The sequence below is a fragment of the Oreochromis aureus genome, linkage group 23 (genome assembly GCF_013358895.1).
Source record: "Oreochromis aureus strain Israel breed Guangdong linkage group 23, ZZ_aureus, whole genome shotgun sequence".
NCBI lineage: Eukaryota > Metazoa > Chordata > Actinopteri > Cichliformes > Cichlidae > Oreochromis > Oreochromis aureus.
In genome coordinates this window covers 27,680,250-27,696,973 of record NC_052963.1, presented here as the reverse complement: position 1 = coordinate 27,696,973, position 16,724 = coordinate 27,680,250, and the positions used below count along the sequence as shown (strand labels likewise).

The window sequence follows — 16,724 nt, the reverse complement described above, 5'->3', positions numbered from 1 at the left end:
CCGTTGCCTACTGGTGGTGGTCAGAGGGCCCGGTGGCGCCAGTGTCCGGCAGCCACACCTCTGTCAGTGCGCCCCAGGGCAGCTGTGGCTACAATGTATTTTGACATCACCAGTGTGTGAATGTGTGTGTGAATGCGTGGATGACTGAATGTAGTGTAAAGCGCTTTGGGGTCCTTAGGGACCAAGTAAAGCATTATACAAATACAGGCCATTTACCATTTACCCTGGATGCATCATCAGTCTGTTGCAGGGCCACCACAGAGAGACTGACAATCATTCACACCCACAATCACATGTAAGAGCAGTTTAGAATCACCAATTAACCTAACCCCACTAACTGCATGTCTTTGGACTGTGGAAGAAGGCTGCAGTACTCAGAGAGAAACCACACAGATACACACCGCTGTGCTGCCCACGATGTAGAAAAATGTAACATGATTATGCAGGGTTTTAGGCTCGTAAAGTAAGTAATCAAAAATAAACTTTGAAATCACTTTAATCATAAGAGGATAGCTGTGGTGGCATTGCTTCTAAATCTATAAATAAACAATTAATGATCTGTAGTACTTGTAACTTAAAGTCGACATTTAACACCATATTTACGAAGGCTATTTAAATTACAAGCCTGAAATGTTTATTGGTCTTTTTTTAACCATCAAAATTGATCAGGATCAGTAATTGGGTATTTCAGACAAATGCATCACATGTCTCTGTATTAGCGTATCAAGCAGTCCTTTAAAATCCCCTTTTTATGAATACTTATCATTTTCAAGACCTGCTCTACCTACCAACCATTTTGAGTCCTTTTGTCCTAGAATAACAAAATATGTATATTTTTAACAAAATTATTTTCTCAGTTAAGGAAAAGTGTGAGCAATGTGTGAAAAAATGGTCTGAAAGTGGGTTGACTGATCTTTTTTTTAATATCTATATCTCAAAAAGTATGGGACTCAACAGGATGTGTGTATAAAACTTATTGAATCAGCACAGAATCGATATCACACAATGATCAGTGGAAAACAGGGAACTTGCAACTCGTTTTAAATTCAAACTGATGTTTTCAGTGTAATCATTATAAATGTTCAGTCCTTGAACCATAATCATTATTAGTGTTTTTTCTAAAAACTCCAGTGTTTTTTTCTATTTGGACAGGATGTATTGATATTTTTGTTTTTGTGGTACAACTTGTCTTATTTGTGCAATCCCGCATTAAAGTTGAAAGAAAACTGGAACTGTCACTAGCTTAACTTTCACTGGAACTTTCCAAGAGTGCAAGACCTTTAAAAAAATATTTTAACAAACTAATACTCAGACAAAACCACAGATCATAGATACACTAAAAGTATAGGACTTTTTATCTTAAACAGTCTTTGAGATATCAATGTTTAAACATTGTCTCAGATTTCAGTGTGCAACAAAAAAGGCCTGAAAGTGACCTTTTAAATATATATATGTTGAAAACAATTTGATTTATGAATCTAAAATTTGACAGCAACCATTATACATGTTCAAACTTTATATCACAACATTTTTATGTAAATTCGAGACGGTCGAGTAGAAGACCTGTGTTGTTTGAGGTGAATGACCCGTTTAATAATCAATAATCTTGTGAGACACATAAGCTTCGTTGTGACTCAGTGTGACCACTGGAGGGAAGTAAAGACTCTTTTGCAACATACAATCACGCTGCAGACTGCAGACAGTGCACAGGACAGTGGGAAAGGTTTAGTCATGCTTATAAGTCATCCAGAAATAAATTTAAACTTGGCCCAGAAGCAGCACCTGCTGTCTGGACTACAAGATCTTTCATTTGTTTCCATGTTCATTAAACATATAGATTACAAAGATATAGAGTTAGAAGTTTTAAAGCCCAGTTATTTGGATAGATAATGTCTCATGTGTATAATTCAGGTTTTTTTTATATTACATATTTTAGGTTCACCACCATGCACAAACACACACAGACACACACTCAAAAAATACTAAGTGTAACTGAATTAATATTTTGTGCTCTGTAATTTCATCCAGAAAACGTAACTGTAATGATCAGTGTTGCTCCTTAATCTGAAGCTGCTAACACGTTGCTCTGATGGTTGGATTAAAAGTCATTAAAGCTTTAAAGGTTTTTAAATCAGGCTTGAAATCATCCAAAACAGCTGATTCAATACAAGCTTTGTGCCCTCGATTTATTTAATGTAGCAAAACCTTGTCAGTCATTAACACAGAGCAAATGAATAATAAAAAGTAAATGATGTAGCAGGTGGGTCAGATGGGGTCAGTTCAGCTCTGAGTGGGCGGAGCGCTCAGTGGAAAAGAATGAGATAGAGGGGTGCAGCAGCAGATATGGATCTGTTCTCAGTGGTTATTAGGACAGAAAAGAAAGTCAACAGCCAATCAGAGCTTCCCTTTGTGCAGCAGCTGGGCTGTGTGGGTTTCTGTGCGAGTTGGGGGTTCTCACTTTAATGTCACAGTGACAGTTACGGCAACAGCCACAGTTGCACAATAATTCCAGGAAGTATTCAGATCCCTTCACTGCAGTGACTCCGTGTGCCATAATGATGAAATCGAATAAAGTTTTGTTTGTTTAGGTTTTTTTGTTTTTCGAAAAAAATTAGAAGTGAGGTCAGCTGCATCCTACAAAACCAATACGGGGAACACAAACTGGTCTTTAATAATGTTGGTCCTACAACATCTAAGCTGGTGTTTATTAAAATCAGTCATTAGGATGAATTTTAGGTTTGGCTGCACAAACCAACATTAAGATTAATCTGAGCTACACTAGTGTTACATTCAAGACGAGGTCATGTGTTTATTCACATGAATGCAGGTTTGACTTTAGTGCTCAGTAATGACCAACACAACTTAAAAATATATGTCAGAGATTTTTGGTGCAATTAGCACCATTCATGCAAAGAATATGGAAGAAACAGAATTAAACAGTATTATAGGAAAGTTTATGAAGTGATCGCATGAGAACAGTTCAGCACTGAGTCTCGGACATCCTGCTCATACGAGAAGACAAACCACACAGAGACAGACTCAGAAACCGCTGAAACAAACAACTTATTGTTCTTCTCGAAACAAACATGAGCGGTTCACCTCACATGTTTTTATTTCACTTCCACTTGATCATGTTTTTATTTTTTCCAGCTAAACACATGAAGTGAATCAATGATAAGTTTGGAATCAGGGCTTTCAGTATTTAGCTCATGTATGCTGGTGGAAAATTAGATGTCAGTGTCAGGAAATATTTCATCAACATTTGTTGTTTTCTGCCGCTTGTTTGAAGCATATTTATTTTTGTTGTGCAGCTTTAACAAAGTCAGGTGTTTGAGTTTATTGCAGTGTAATCTTGACTGTTAATCAGGACCATCTGGCCCCTTAACTACCAGAATACTTCAGTTTTAGTCATTTTCAAAAGTTAGCAAAAAATAGAAGTACGATCGATGAAATTAATACAGAATGTTTAGTAGAAAAAGTAAATACAGTATTCAGGGCAATTCAAATAAAAGGAAAATTTTAAAAACTAAAACAATTTGACAGACTTCAATCTGCTCGAAAGAGATTCAGTTCAAAAGTTAAAAAGCGATCCATGTTTGTTTGAAAAGTTAAAGGATGCCCTTGAGGGTAGCAGCGCTAACAGCTGCACTGATATCATGACATTGTTCAGAGGCTTTAAACAATCTCACCATGGAACACACAATAACACATAATTTACATAACTGATATATAGATATGCAGAACAAAAAAAAAAAAAACCCACACACACAACCTGAAAAAAAGCGGTCTAATATGATTAGTTAGATAAGTCTGTGTAGCAAAAGTAGCTATTTACTGGATGTCTGATCACAACCATCTCACAATAGAAAAAAATATTGCATTTGCTTTTTTTTAGAACAACCCCAATTCAACATTTTTTTCTGTGAACCATTTGGACATCTCAAAAATATATCAGTGGGTAAACAGGGTTTCAAGTCTCTGTAAAGATGAATTCTGTTACATCTTCAGCTTAAGTTGATGTAAAGATGATATCTTTACTTTACTGAGACTGAGTCCAGAAAACAACATCCACGGGTTCCTGATAGTTTGGTTCCTTTAGTTAGAGAGTTTTTAATTCTGTGTCCTTTAATAAGAAAATCACATTATCTGTATAAAGAAACATTTGATTTGCGATGTCTGAAAGAGGACAGAGCTTACAACTGGAGTTTGCTTTCATAGTTATATCTGCTTCCAATCATGGAGAACATGTTAAATAATATTTTAGGTCATAGAGCTAATTGTTGTTGAATGACATAAACACGTTGGTGAGATCCATAAATGTGTCTGCTAAATATGTCCTTTACAAAATGAAAGCCAATCAAGATGAACTCTAATTCTAATTTATTTTAACATTTAAAATTTCATATTCAAATAAATATTGGGTCATTGTGTTTAACACTTTTTTTTTGCACCAGGAAGGAATTTGTGATTTTGAATATTTACTTCCACACTATGATATCACATAGTGTCATGACTATGCAATCCCAATGATAGTGAACTAAAAATAAGGCTCAGACACACCTGCATGTTTTTTATCTAACAGATTTATGGTTTCATGTTATCTTTCTTTAAAATCCTGTTTGTATCTCATTAAACATTTGTTCTTCTTTTACCACTAGTCGTTGCCTATCAGCATGTATTGGGAGTGCTGCTGTTTCTATGTTTTCTACAAAATTAAACTCAAACAAGCAAGATTTTTTGTTTGCTTTATTTGGAATATTGCAGAGAAATACTTTGAAGAGCAGGCAACACTTTGTTTTAATTAAACAAATGCTATAAATGATGAATTATCTGCTAGGGAGCTAATAATTCAGCCTTTTCTGTTTCAGCTCTTTTTTAATATTGAAATAAAAAAGAAAGTAAAAAAACAGCCAAAATGCTGCACTGTTACAGATTTTTCTAAATCCTGAGTGATAAATGATATAAAAAGCGATAAGCCAAGAAGAAGGAAACAGTCAGTCAGCTGCGTGTTTGCAGCTGCGTCTGACGAGCCTGAGCAGAGAGACTCCACAGCAGTACACCAGACTCTTCGTGATCAGCACCGTGTACACCAGGCAGAGCAGTTTTACTTGTTTTTGAGACACAGGATGTTCTGATGATGGACGTTCTGTTAAAGTTTGATTGGTGGAAAGTGTATCTGGTGGAAGTTCTTTTGGTGGACTTTGAGAAACTCCTGAAACAGAAAAGTCACATTTGAGTAGCTGCGTAGCCAATTTCATGCTGAAAAGGCAACAAACTTTCATTACCTTCCTCTATTTGTCGCTCCACCGTCCCCCCCTCGTGTGTGACAGAACAGTCATATGTATGTGAGTTCTCGTCTCGCTGATGGATCAACAAGATGCTGGCAGTGTAATCGGACTCTATGACGTCCAGCTGTTCTGTGCCACCAGGGGGCAATGCCAGCGAAGATCCGTCCTGCTCCTGCCTTTTCCAGGTGATCTGGACCACAGGAGGAACCATTTGTGAGGCCACACACAGCAGGGATCTCTTCTCCTCCAGATGATCACTGGATGCTGCTTGGTACACTGTCACCGAGGGCTTCAGTACCGGCATATCTGAAGTTTGACAGCAGACACAGAATTTCACTCAGTGTGACCTGACAGGCTTCATTATCACCAAACTACCCATCAGTGCCTGTCGGCCGTGTAATGGCTCATTTTAAACACTTAATAATATTCAGATGATTTATTGTTATAATATACAATATAATAGCATATATTAAAGGCAGAATTATATTTATCAAAGTTAAACTGATTTCATTAACACACAATATTTAATACAATTAACTCCTTTGTCCTTTACGTCTCTTTTATCACAATTTAAATTATAACAATACAATGTAACACATCTATAGATGTAAAAATAAATCACATCCTTCACGTATTATTGCTACAGTATTGATAATAAAAGCACGTGTACTTCATACATTATGGTTTCTGTATATATTTGAAGCATATAGTTTGTAATTATTCTAAAACGGTTGCAAATAAGATTTCATATATACGATGTGAATATTTGTATATCGGTTTTTATAATATGTCAGAATTTAATTGTATCTTTGTTTTCATTATGATTTTATATTTGGGATCTCTTAATCTCTTACAATATATAATTAAGGTTAGTATATAAGTATTACAGTAATTTCATCTGAAAACATTTATGAGAAATATTCGTACATGGGATTTTTTAAATCTATATTGCGATTGATATAAATAAATATTTTAATGTCATTTTAATGACATTAAAATGACATTTAAGAAATTTCCAGTATGCACAGAGAGAGAGAGACCAACACATCATTAGATCAGTAACTTCAGAACTTTTTTCATTGTGTTCACATTTGTTCACATGAGACGTTATTTTTTCATGTAGTTAAACAATAGCAATTATTTGAATATGTGGAACATAGCTTAAGGCCCTCAAAGGATACACAATCAATTCTATATAATGCACTACATTTAATTAAATACCGAATTACATAGCTTATTATATAATTTCAAAACTTTTCTTATTTTAAGTATGATGTCAAGTCCTAAATTTCCAAATTACATCTACTATAATATTTGAGATTATATTAAGCCAGTAGTCATTAAACTTTCCTTAAATGTGTCTTATGGTTCAAATATGAATAACATTTTATTTACAAATTTACTGTAAATATGTCCACAATGTTTAATTTGAATGATTTTGTTTTACAAATCCCAGTGAATCTGTTGTCTTTTTGAGCTTACAAACAAATATAAAAATAAAATAAATAAAAAGGTGTTGAAATTTGTTAGATAAGGATTAGTTGTAACCCTGCTCACATCAGACTTTTAGGACTTTTCACGATTAAAAAAAACAATGAATACCTCACATATACAGTGAGATTCACATTTTTTTTCGACCTTAATAAAAACACATTTAAAGTCGGGCATAACGGAAACTGGCTTTGAACAAATTGTCATTTTGAACGCTGTAAGGAAAATGAATTCATTTGTTCTTACCTGTTACGTACAGTTTAACTCCAGAGCCAAAGATCCTGTCCCCTCACACAGTGACACAGACCAGTACAAAAACCTGTCTGATGGTGAATGTGGCAGCTGAAGTAAAGCAGTGTCATACACCGATCAGATGTAACATTATGACTCTGCCTGATTTTGTGTTGGTCCCTCTTTTGCTGCCAAAACAGTCCTGAGGCATGGATTCCACTCGACCCCTGAAGATGTGCTGTGATATCTGGCACTGAGATGTTAGCAACAGATCCTTGAAGTCCTGTAAGTTGTGAGGAAGGACCTCCATGGATCACACTTGTTTGTCCTGTAGATCCCACAGATGCTCAGTTACTGGTCACTGTTTCTTCTTTGGACCACTTTTAATGCATAGTGACCACCGCAGCAACACCCCACAAACGCTGCATTTTTGCAGAAGCCGGGTTGTCTAGACCGAGTCGTGTAGCCATCAATATTTTGTCAAACCTGCTCAAATCCTTACACTTGCCAGTTTTTCTGTTTCTAACACACCAACTTTGAGGAGAAAATGATTACTTGCTCCTTAATACATCCTACCCACTAACAGGTGCTGTGAAAAAGAGATAATCTTGTCACCTGTCGTGGTCATATTGTAAGGTCTGATTAGTCTATTTCAGCTCCATGATTTGGTTCTTTGATGTTCACACATCAACCTCCTCTTTCTGCTTTAGTTGAGATGAATTAATGTTGTAAAAACTGCATGAAGCTGAATATTCTGCATAACTTCTGCCTCCAGATGATGAGCTACCTGAGCTGACCTTTGTTTCACAAGTTTCTTCTTGTCCAAACAGCAGGTTGGCAGTTTTCCTCCAGAATTAAACTTCTCAACAATGTTTTGATGGAGTAGCACTGTAACAGGATTCATTTGCTGTGGCAGGGTGTAGTCTGTGGCTCAGCTGCACAGGAGGGGTGTTGCAGTGGGTTCAGGGACAGTGTCAGGAGAGCCTGGTGGACACAGCTGACAGCGATTGTCTGGAATCAATGAACGGTCTGCAAAGATAAAACTGTGCAAATAATTCAATTTAACTGCACCGGCTAACGCATCTGAGTGTGTTTTGGGACCTAGTAACAGCCAACAAGTGTTACAATATCAGTATGCACTTTGGTCGTCCTCTGGTTTCTAAGAACAAATATCTGTCCAGCTAAATGGTTTCTTCTGTTTGTTCAAGATTATAAAAATCAGCAGACACACAAAAAATTAACTCCACAGACAAAATAGAAACTTGCTGCATGTTTTGTAGTTTAACTGCCTGCAAATCTAAGCATAATTATTATGATGAGTCCTCATGGAAATGTAGAGAACCAGCACATGACAGCAATGACTGTAAAGGAAAAGAAACCAACCTGTATGCTCTGTGCAGATGTGCAAGGTTACAGAAATAAGAGTTGGACAATCAAAGCCACCAAAAAGACACCAAAGCACAGCTTGAACTCGCGGATGTGATGTAACTTTTAGCGTTGGTTGACATTCGTGAGGATGACAGTCACAACTATAATGTTACTAAAGGGTGTGTTTGGCCAGTTGGCTATACTTTGAGAATCCTGGATTCAAACTGTTGTTTTTCATTCATTTCTTCTTCTTTTTTTTCAAAACCAGATGCTTTGTGGTTTCTGGAGCTGTGATCACTGTTTGTGGTGTTTAGTTTTCCCTCAGTTGCTGATCACCAGCTGTTCTTGTAGAGGAATATTGCTTCCCAACAAAATATAGACACTTCTGTTTGATGTTTGTCAGAAGAAGCTAATATTTGTGGATTTTTACAGTCTGCTGTTTTTGACCTGAATGTGAACACATGGCACTTTAATCTGATACTCCCAATTTTGTCATCTTTTGGCTCTTATTGAATTTATTTTGGTCTTGATTATTTTTACTTCTTATATAAATAGAATACAAACTAGTTGTTATGGTTTTAAAGGTGATGCCTGCGTCAGTGTGTGTGTGAACCTGGTCTGTGGTCTGCTGCTGTTCCTTTGATGGTTTTTGTTCAGTCTGCAGGGATCTTTATGTCACTGTGAGAGCTTTGAGCACAGCAGCAGTAGTAGATGGCTGAATGAACGAGGCTAACTGCATTTATCTCCAACTCACAGCTGTTCTCGTTTTTCACAGCTGAGAAATCTTTTTTCTGAGCATGGTTGTAGTCACTGTTGACTTCACCAGTGCGTATGTTAATATGAAGAATCACTCTGAACTTATCATTGTCTTTCTTCTGGTACCAGTGCACATAGCTGCCACTGCACTGGGCAGTTCCACAGCTGAAGGAGACTTTTTTGCCAGGTGTCGCAGTCAAAGTTAAATCTTTCTGCATCAGCTCTGCAGCCATGGTAACCAGCGCTGCAAAGACACAGAGAGAAAAATGTCAGTTTGATGGTGTTTCTAACATGTAGTTTTTGTTGGGATTAAACTCACCTAAACACAGACAACACAGAGCAGCAGCTGGGAGGAAAAGCATTGTGTGAACCGTTGTGTTCAGTGACGTTTCCTCTGGTGAATCTGAGGAGAAGTGATTCTTTGATAGAAACGAGGCCAAACAAGGACAGTTTATATGATCAGACGAGGACCACATGTTTCTAACAACTCCTAAAACCTCCCATTAACTGCTGCAGCTGTCAGTGCTGCTGCTGAGTGACAGCTGAGGCGTGTGTTGCAGTTTTCCACTGAGACTGAGGTTTGCAAAACATTAACCTTCAAATATAGAGTGGAATTTATTTATTATTTCAGTCGTATCTTTTCTTCACTTTCTATGAAGTCAGTCAACAAAATGTCTTAAAACTATGATGACTTCAAAACTAAAAATATTTGTTCCCACAGACACAGACTGAGGAACATAAATGGACTTGATGTAGTCTGAAATATTTTTGACCATGTGTGGAAACAATAGTATCATCAACATACAAATCCATGATATGATACATATCAACTTTTAACGTTCAGGAGGAAAAACCTCCCATACAACTGGTCTGTGACATTTTTTCTTTCTTATCCACCTTTATTGTGTACTCCCAGTACTCCCAGTTAGCTGTCAACTTTAATTACAAGTATTAATTTTACCCTTTGACGGTATGAACATTTCGATTTATGATTTAAAGTACTGAAAATTTCTCTAACTGTTGTCTCTCAGACTGAGATGGAGCTGTGGTTTCTTGCTTTTCCTCTGATGGTTTTTGTTCAGCCTGCAGGGATGATTTCACACTGTGAGTACTTTTGTAACAAGAGCAGTAGTAGATGGCTGAATGAACGTCTTTAACTGTTTTTAGCTCCAAAGCCCAGCTGCCCTGATTATTCACTGCTGAGAAATCATTTTGCTGAGGGTGGTTATAGCCTCAATTTATTGCACCGCTGCTTATGTCAATAGAAAGAAGCATTCTGAATAATTCTCTTGTGTCTTTCTTCTGGTACCAGTATACAACAGTACTGCTGCACTGGTCAGTTCCCCCACAGCTGAAGGAGACACTTTCTCCAGCTCTCCTGGTCAGAGTTAAATCATTCTGTATCAGCTCTTCAGCCACAGTAATCACTGTGGTAGAGACACAGACAGGTTAGTATGGCAGTGTTTGTTACAGATGGTAGACTCTTGTTTCAATAAAATCACTCACCTGAACACAGACAGCACAGAGCAGCAGCTGGGAGGAAAAGCATCGTGTGCAGTGATGGTTTCTCTCCTGAACCTGGAGAGAAGTGGTGTTCTGTTAGGCTGATGCAGAACAATGGCAAGTTATAAGATCTTACAAGTACCACGTGGTTTCTAACAGGTCCTCCAACCTCCTCTTGTAAGGGTGGTGCTGACTGACAGCTGAAACCATCCTATAGTTTAAAGGAACATTTAAATGTTTTCCCATAGAAGGAAATGTATTTGCTTTTCCAACCATTCATCTTTATTCATAGTTCAGAGTTTATTCATACTTTCTGTGAAGAGATAAAACTGTGTGACTTATTCTGCTATTTTAGAGATGCAATGGACTTGAATTCCACAAAGATCCTGATCTCTGATTTTAGCTTTGAAATATTTCCTTTTCCCCCGTCAACCTAGACGGGGGAAAAGGTTTCACATAAGTGGAAGATGGATGGATTTTCCCTTTCAATTCATTAGTTCAGTTTCCATTGCTCATACTTCTGATTCTTGTGTTTGATGATCCAACTGAGTGGAATAACAAAACTGCAGACTTCAGTGTTTGGAGATCAATATTCTTTATAGTGTAATTACTTTTTAAGACACTGATAAAAGGTTTTAACATTTACACTGAAGTATGTAACTGACGCCAGTATTTGAAAACCAGTTATGTTTTTCACATAAAACATGAAGATATTTCTTTGATCTTTTTTCATATTTAGATATTTATCTATCCTTAATTCTTCTTAATTGTCACAACAGATTGTGGATTACACGTTTATGCTCTGCTCAACTTTACTTGCATAAACCGTTTGTTCTGGTTGTTCCATCGAACTTAGAGCAAACAGGGAGGTTGCAGAGTGCCCCCTGGTGGACCAGCTGTGAAACATCAATATTCATGACATTGTCATAGTGTCACTGTGACATACTGAAAGGTGTTTCTCTTGTTTAATCTGTTTTTAATTGTTCATTTACTGATCACTCTAAATGCTGATACTGATATATTGTCAAATCAACCAATATATCAGTGAGGCTCTAGAAATAACAAACCAACCACCATCTGAATCTTATCAGCGTTCACATGTATTCTTACACCATCACAGTACAATAACACTGTTGTAGAAGATGAGTGCACTCCACTTCCATGTTGTTCATAGATACATAGACAGCTTTCCTGGAAGAGTGATCTCCTCTCTGTTGGTCTACCTTTAAAATTTTAGAGGTAATTAAGAAACATTTGGAGTTTCGATATATAACACACTGAAAATTTAGAACTAAAGCCACCAAAACAATTGTTCCATTTTTTCTTTTTTCCATTTTTTTAAGATAATAAGCTTTTGACTTTGATTTGTGGAGATCTAAATCCTGAAAATTTCTTTAGCCTTGTGTTTTTCTCTCAGACTAACATGGAAGCAATACGTGTGAACCTTACCCCTGTACTCTCAGTACTCCCAGTTAACTCTCAACCTTGATTACAAGTACTTATTCTACCCTTTGATGGTATGAACATTTTCATTTGTCTGATTTAAATACTGAAAATTTCTCTAACTCTTCTCTCTCAGACTGAGACGGAGCTGTGGTTTCTTGCTTTTCCTCTGATGGTTTTTGCTCAACCTGCAGGGATGATTTCACACTGTGGGAACTCTGAGAACAGGAGCAGTAGTAGATGGCTGAATGAATGACTTTAACTGTTTTTAGCTCCAAAGCCCAGCTGTTCTGTTTCACCACAGCAGAGAAATCATTCTGCTGAGGGTGGTTGTAGTCTGAAGTGATTGCACCAGTGCGTCTGTTAATACCAATAATCACTCTGATTTTGTCACTGTCTTTCTTCTGATACCAGTACACAGCTGCAGTGCTGCACTGGTCAGTTCCCCCACAGCTGAAGGAGACACTTTCTCCAGCTCTCCTGGTCAGAGTCAAATCATTTTGTATCAGCTCTGTGGCCATGGTAAATAGCGCTGCAGAGACACACACAGGTTAGTATGTCAACGTTTGTTACAGATGGTCAACGTTTGTTACAGATGGTGGCTTCTTGTTTGAATAAAACCACTCACCTGAGCTCAGGCAGCACAGAGCAGCAGCTTGGAGGAAACACATTGTGTGCAGTGATGTTTCTTCAGCTGAATCTGAAGAGAAGTGGCACTGTGACAGAGCAGAGGCCAAACAAGTATTAATAAGATACTGTTTGAAATCACGTGACGAGGCTCACGTGATTTCAAACGGGTCCTCAAACCACCCTGCAGCTGAAGATCATACAGCTGCTGATTAACAAGTGATGCAGTCTTGAAATTTTTCCACTGAATCTGAGGTGTGAAGAAGAATAATCATCAGTGTGAAAGTCTGAAAACTGCTTGTTTAGCCATGCGTGTAAACTACAGTGTCATAGAAAACATTTCTTCACACTGTAACAACACAATAACATGTTTGTAAAAGATGTTTCAGCTCCGCTTTTTGTGTTCTTCACACATATGATAATCTTTCCTGCATGAGTGATCTCTCTTCTGCTGATCTCTCTGTGGATTATTAGAATCAGAACGTCTTTATTGTCATTGTCACAGGTACAACTAAATTAAAAGTGGTCCCTGATCAGTGCATCATCCCTAAAAATATGAAAATATAAATCAAACAATAAATAAAATACTTAAAGTGCTAATAAGAAAAGTATTAGCAAACATTCACATACATTCCCACGTACATGCTTCAGTCAGCACACAGATTAATGCAAGAGTGGTGTGATGGACATTTCTTGTAGCAGCATTCAGACGTGTTATTGCAGTTGGATAAAAGCTGTCTTTAAGTCTATTTGTCCTTGCACTGATTGCTCTGTACCGTCTGCCCGAGGGCAACAGTTCAAACAGGGAGTGTCCAGGATGTGAGGTATCTTTTATGATGTTTTGAGCATTTTTAAGACAGCGGGTGTTATGTAGATCTTCCAGCATGGGGAGAGGGCAGCCAGTGATCCTTTGGACGGTGTTAATGATCCCTTGGAGTGCTTTCCTCTCAGCCACTGTGCAGCTAGTGTACCAGATGCATATGCAATATTTAGTACACTCTCAATGGTGGCTCTGTAGAAGGACACCAGCAGTCTCTGTGTGATGTTATTCCTCCTGAGAATTCTCAGGAAGTGCAGTCTCTGTTGGGCCTTTTTCAGGAGCTCAGAGGTGTTTGCACTCCAAGAAAGGTTCTCCTCCATGTTGACTCCCAGGAAGCGAAAGTTTGCCGCCCTTTCTACACAGTCCCCATTGATGAATAATGGTGGGATCTCTGCCTTTTTCCTTCTGAAGTCTATTATGAGTTCTTTGGTCTTTGAACTATTGAGGAGGAGGTTATTGGCCTTACACCATGACGACAGCTGCTCCACCTCGTCTCTGTAAGCGGACTCGTCACCCCTGGAAATGAGCCCCACCACGGTGGTGTCGTCTGCAAACTTCACAAAGGTGTTGCTCTGGTGGAGAGGAGTGCAGTCGTGTATGTAGAGAGAGTAAAGCAGTGGAATGAACACACAGCCCTGGGGTGAGCCAGTGCTGAGACTCAGGGTTGAGGATGTGTGATGGCCAACTCTGACTCTCTGTCTACGGCATGAGAGGAAACTGTTGATCCACATGCAGGTGCTGTATGGAAGCCCCAGGTCTTGTAGCTTGACCACCAGTTTGTGTGGAAGGATGGTGTTAAAAGCTGAGCAGTAATCCACGAAAAGTATGTTAGTTACGGCAGCATGGAGTACTGTGGCAACAGCGTCTTCCGTGGACTGGTTTGCTCTGTAGGCAAACTGGTGTGGATCCAGGCTGCAGGGCTGCTGTGATGTATCTGAGGATATTCTTCTTCCAGGGTGAGGGTGGTGCTGCTGTGGGCGGCGTGTTGCTGCTGTGGCTCCAATACCTCCGGTACCATGGCGTCAAAGCGGGCGAAGAAGATATTCAGCTCCTCCGCTAGTGCCAGGTCACCTTCCGCAGCTCTGAGGTTGATTTTATAGTTTGTTAGATGCTGGATGCCCTGCCACACCTGCCGGCTGTTGTTACTCTCCAGATGGTCCTCAATCCTCCTCCTATAGTCCCCCTGTTGCCAGACCTGAACGCCATGTTCCTCTCCTTCAACAGCTGCTTGACGGGTCCCGGGTCATCCAGGGCTTTTGGTTGGGATAAGCCCGGATACATTTGTGTACTGTAACAGTGTCTATGCAGTGTTTTATGTAGCAGAGAACACTGTCTGTGAACATTTCCAGGTCCTGATGTTCAAAGATATCCCAGTTAGTCCTGTGAATTAGAGGTGACTGATTTCATTTGAAGAGATTTCAGGAGTTCTGAAATGTGTAACTTCTTATCTTATCATTAAAACCATCAACACTTTGTTTCTTTTTCTTCCTTTCTGTTAAGATAATAAGCAATTAGAATGTAAACTTTTATTTAGTGCAAACATACTAGACTAGAAAACTTCCCACTGAGCTCTCAGCCTTCATTACAAATAGTCATTTCACTGTTTGCTGATATAAAGACTTCGATTTGTGTGATTTAAATGCTGAAATTTCTGTAACTCTGTTCTTGTGTCTCAGACTGAGATGGAGGTGAAATATGTGAATGTGGGTTGTGGTTTCTTGCTTTTGCTCTGACGGTTTTTGTTCAGCCTGCAGGGATCATTTGGCACTGTGAGAACTTTTAGAGCAACAGCAGTAGTAGGTGGCTGAATGAACGTCTTTAACTTTCTTTATCTCCAACTCCCAGCCGTCCTGTTTCTTTACAGCTGAGAAATCTTCTTCCTCGGGGTGGTTGTAGCCTTTAGTAATTGCACCATTTTTCGTGTTGATAGAAAGAAGCATTCTGAATGAATCTCTTGTGTCTTTCTTCTGATACCAGTCTACAATGGGACTGCTGCACTGGTCAGTTCCCCCACAGCTGAAGGAGACACTTTCTCCAGGTCTCCTGGTCAGAGTTAAATCACTCTGTATCAGCTCTTCAGCCATAGTAACCATCACTGTGGAGACACAGACAGGTTAGTATGACAGATTGGTACTGATGTTGTGCTCTTGTTTGAATAAAATCACTCACCTGAACACAGACAGCACAGAGCAGCAGCTGGGAGGAAAAGCATTGTGTGCAGTGATGGTTTCTCTGGTGAACCAGGAGAGAAGTAGAGCTCCAATGCAGCTGAGGCCAAACAAGGATGACTTATAAAATCATACAAGTACCACGTGGTTTCTAACAGATCCTCATAACTCCCGTTAGCTCCAGCAGCTGACGGATTACAGATAAGACTGCTACTGATCAACACTGAAGCTTCTGTGTGGTTTTTAAACTGGTTTGAATTTCATAAGGCACAGGTAAACCTTGTGTTGTTATCCTGCAGATAAGGTGGAGACACTATTTACATTATAGGAAAAATAAGAATAGTCTCCTTTTAGGAGTTTGAGGATTGATTGATGGTGATTTATCCCCATCTGCTGGTGAAAAGACTGCATTAAGTATCATCTTAACACTTTAATAATCACAGAGAAGCTTCATTATATTACTACAATTATTCGTCCATTTGACTTCAAACACATATGAACTTGAGTAACACTCCATTCTTAATCCATAGGGTTTAATATAATGTCTGCCCACTGTTAGAGGCTAACAGGGTTCAGAGTAACGTCCATGTCTCTGTGCCTGTCTTATGTTTCCTGTTTTACTTTGATAGTCCCGTGTTCTTTGTTAATGTTTTCCGTTTACTTCCCCTTGGTCTCATCATGTTTGATTACTCCCAGCTGTGCTCTCCTCCTGTGTCTCATTCCCTCATTATCCCTCAGTGTGTTTAAGCCCTGTGTCTTCCCCTGTTTGTTGTTGGTTTGTCTTTGCATCACCCATGACATTTCCCATGTTCATTGGGTTCTGTGTTCCCTGTCTCAGGTTTTTATGTTCCTGTGTATTATTTTTGTAGGTGCTCCCAGTTTAGGTTTTGTTTAGTTTTGCCATGTTCTTTTTTTTTGTTTGTTTCCTGTCCCTGCCGCAAATAAAAGCTTGTTCACAGTTAAGTTCGTTGTCAACCACTCCACTCCACTCCACTCCACTCCACTCCACTCCACTCCACTCCACTCCAC

The 16,724-nt window shown here is 38.7% G+C and overlaps 1 gene segment (V, D, J or C); it reads right to left on the bottom strand.

Annotated features, from left to right (window-relative positions):
- Positions 1-4,739: 4,739 nt before the first annotated feature.
- LOC116325012 lies at positions 4,740-8,039 on the bottom strand. The segment is given in 3 exon segments: positions 4,740-5,212; positions 5,286-5,594; positions 7,026-8,039. Coding segments are annotated over 2 exon segments (525 nt in total).
- Between the last annotated feature and the right edge of the window lie 8,685 nt (positions 8,040-16,724).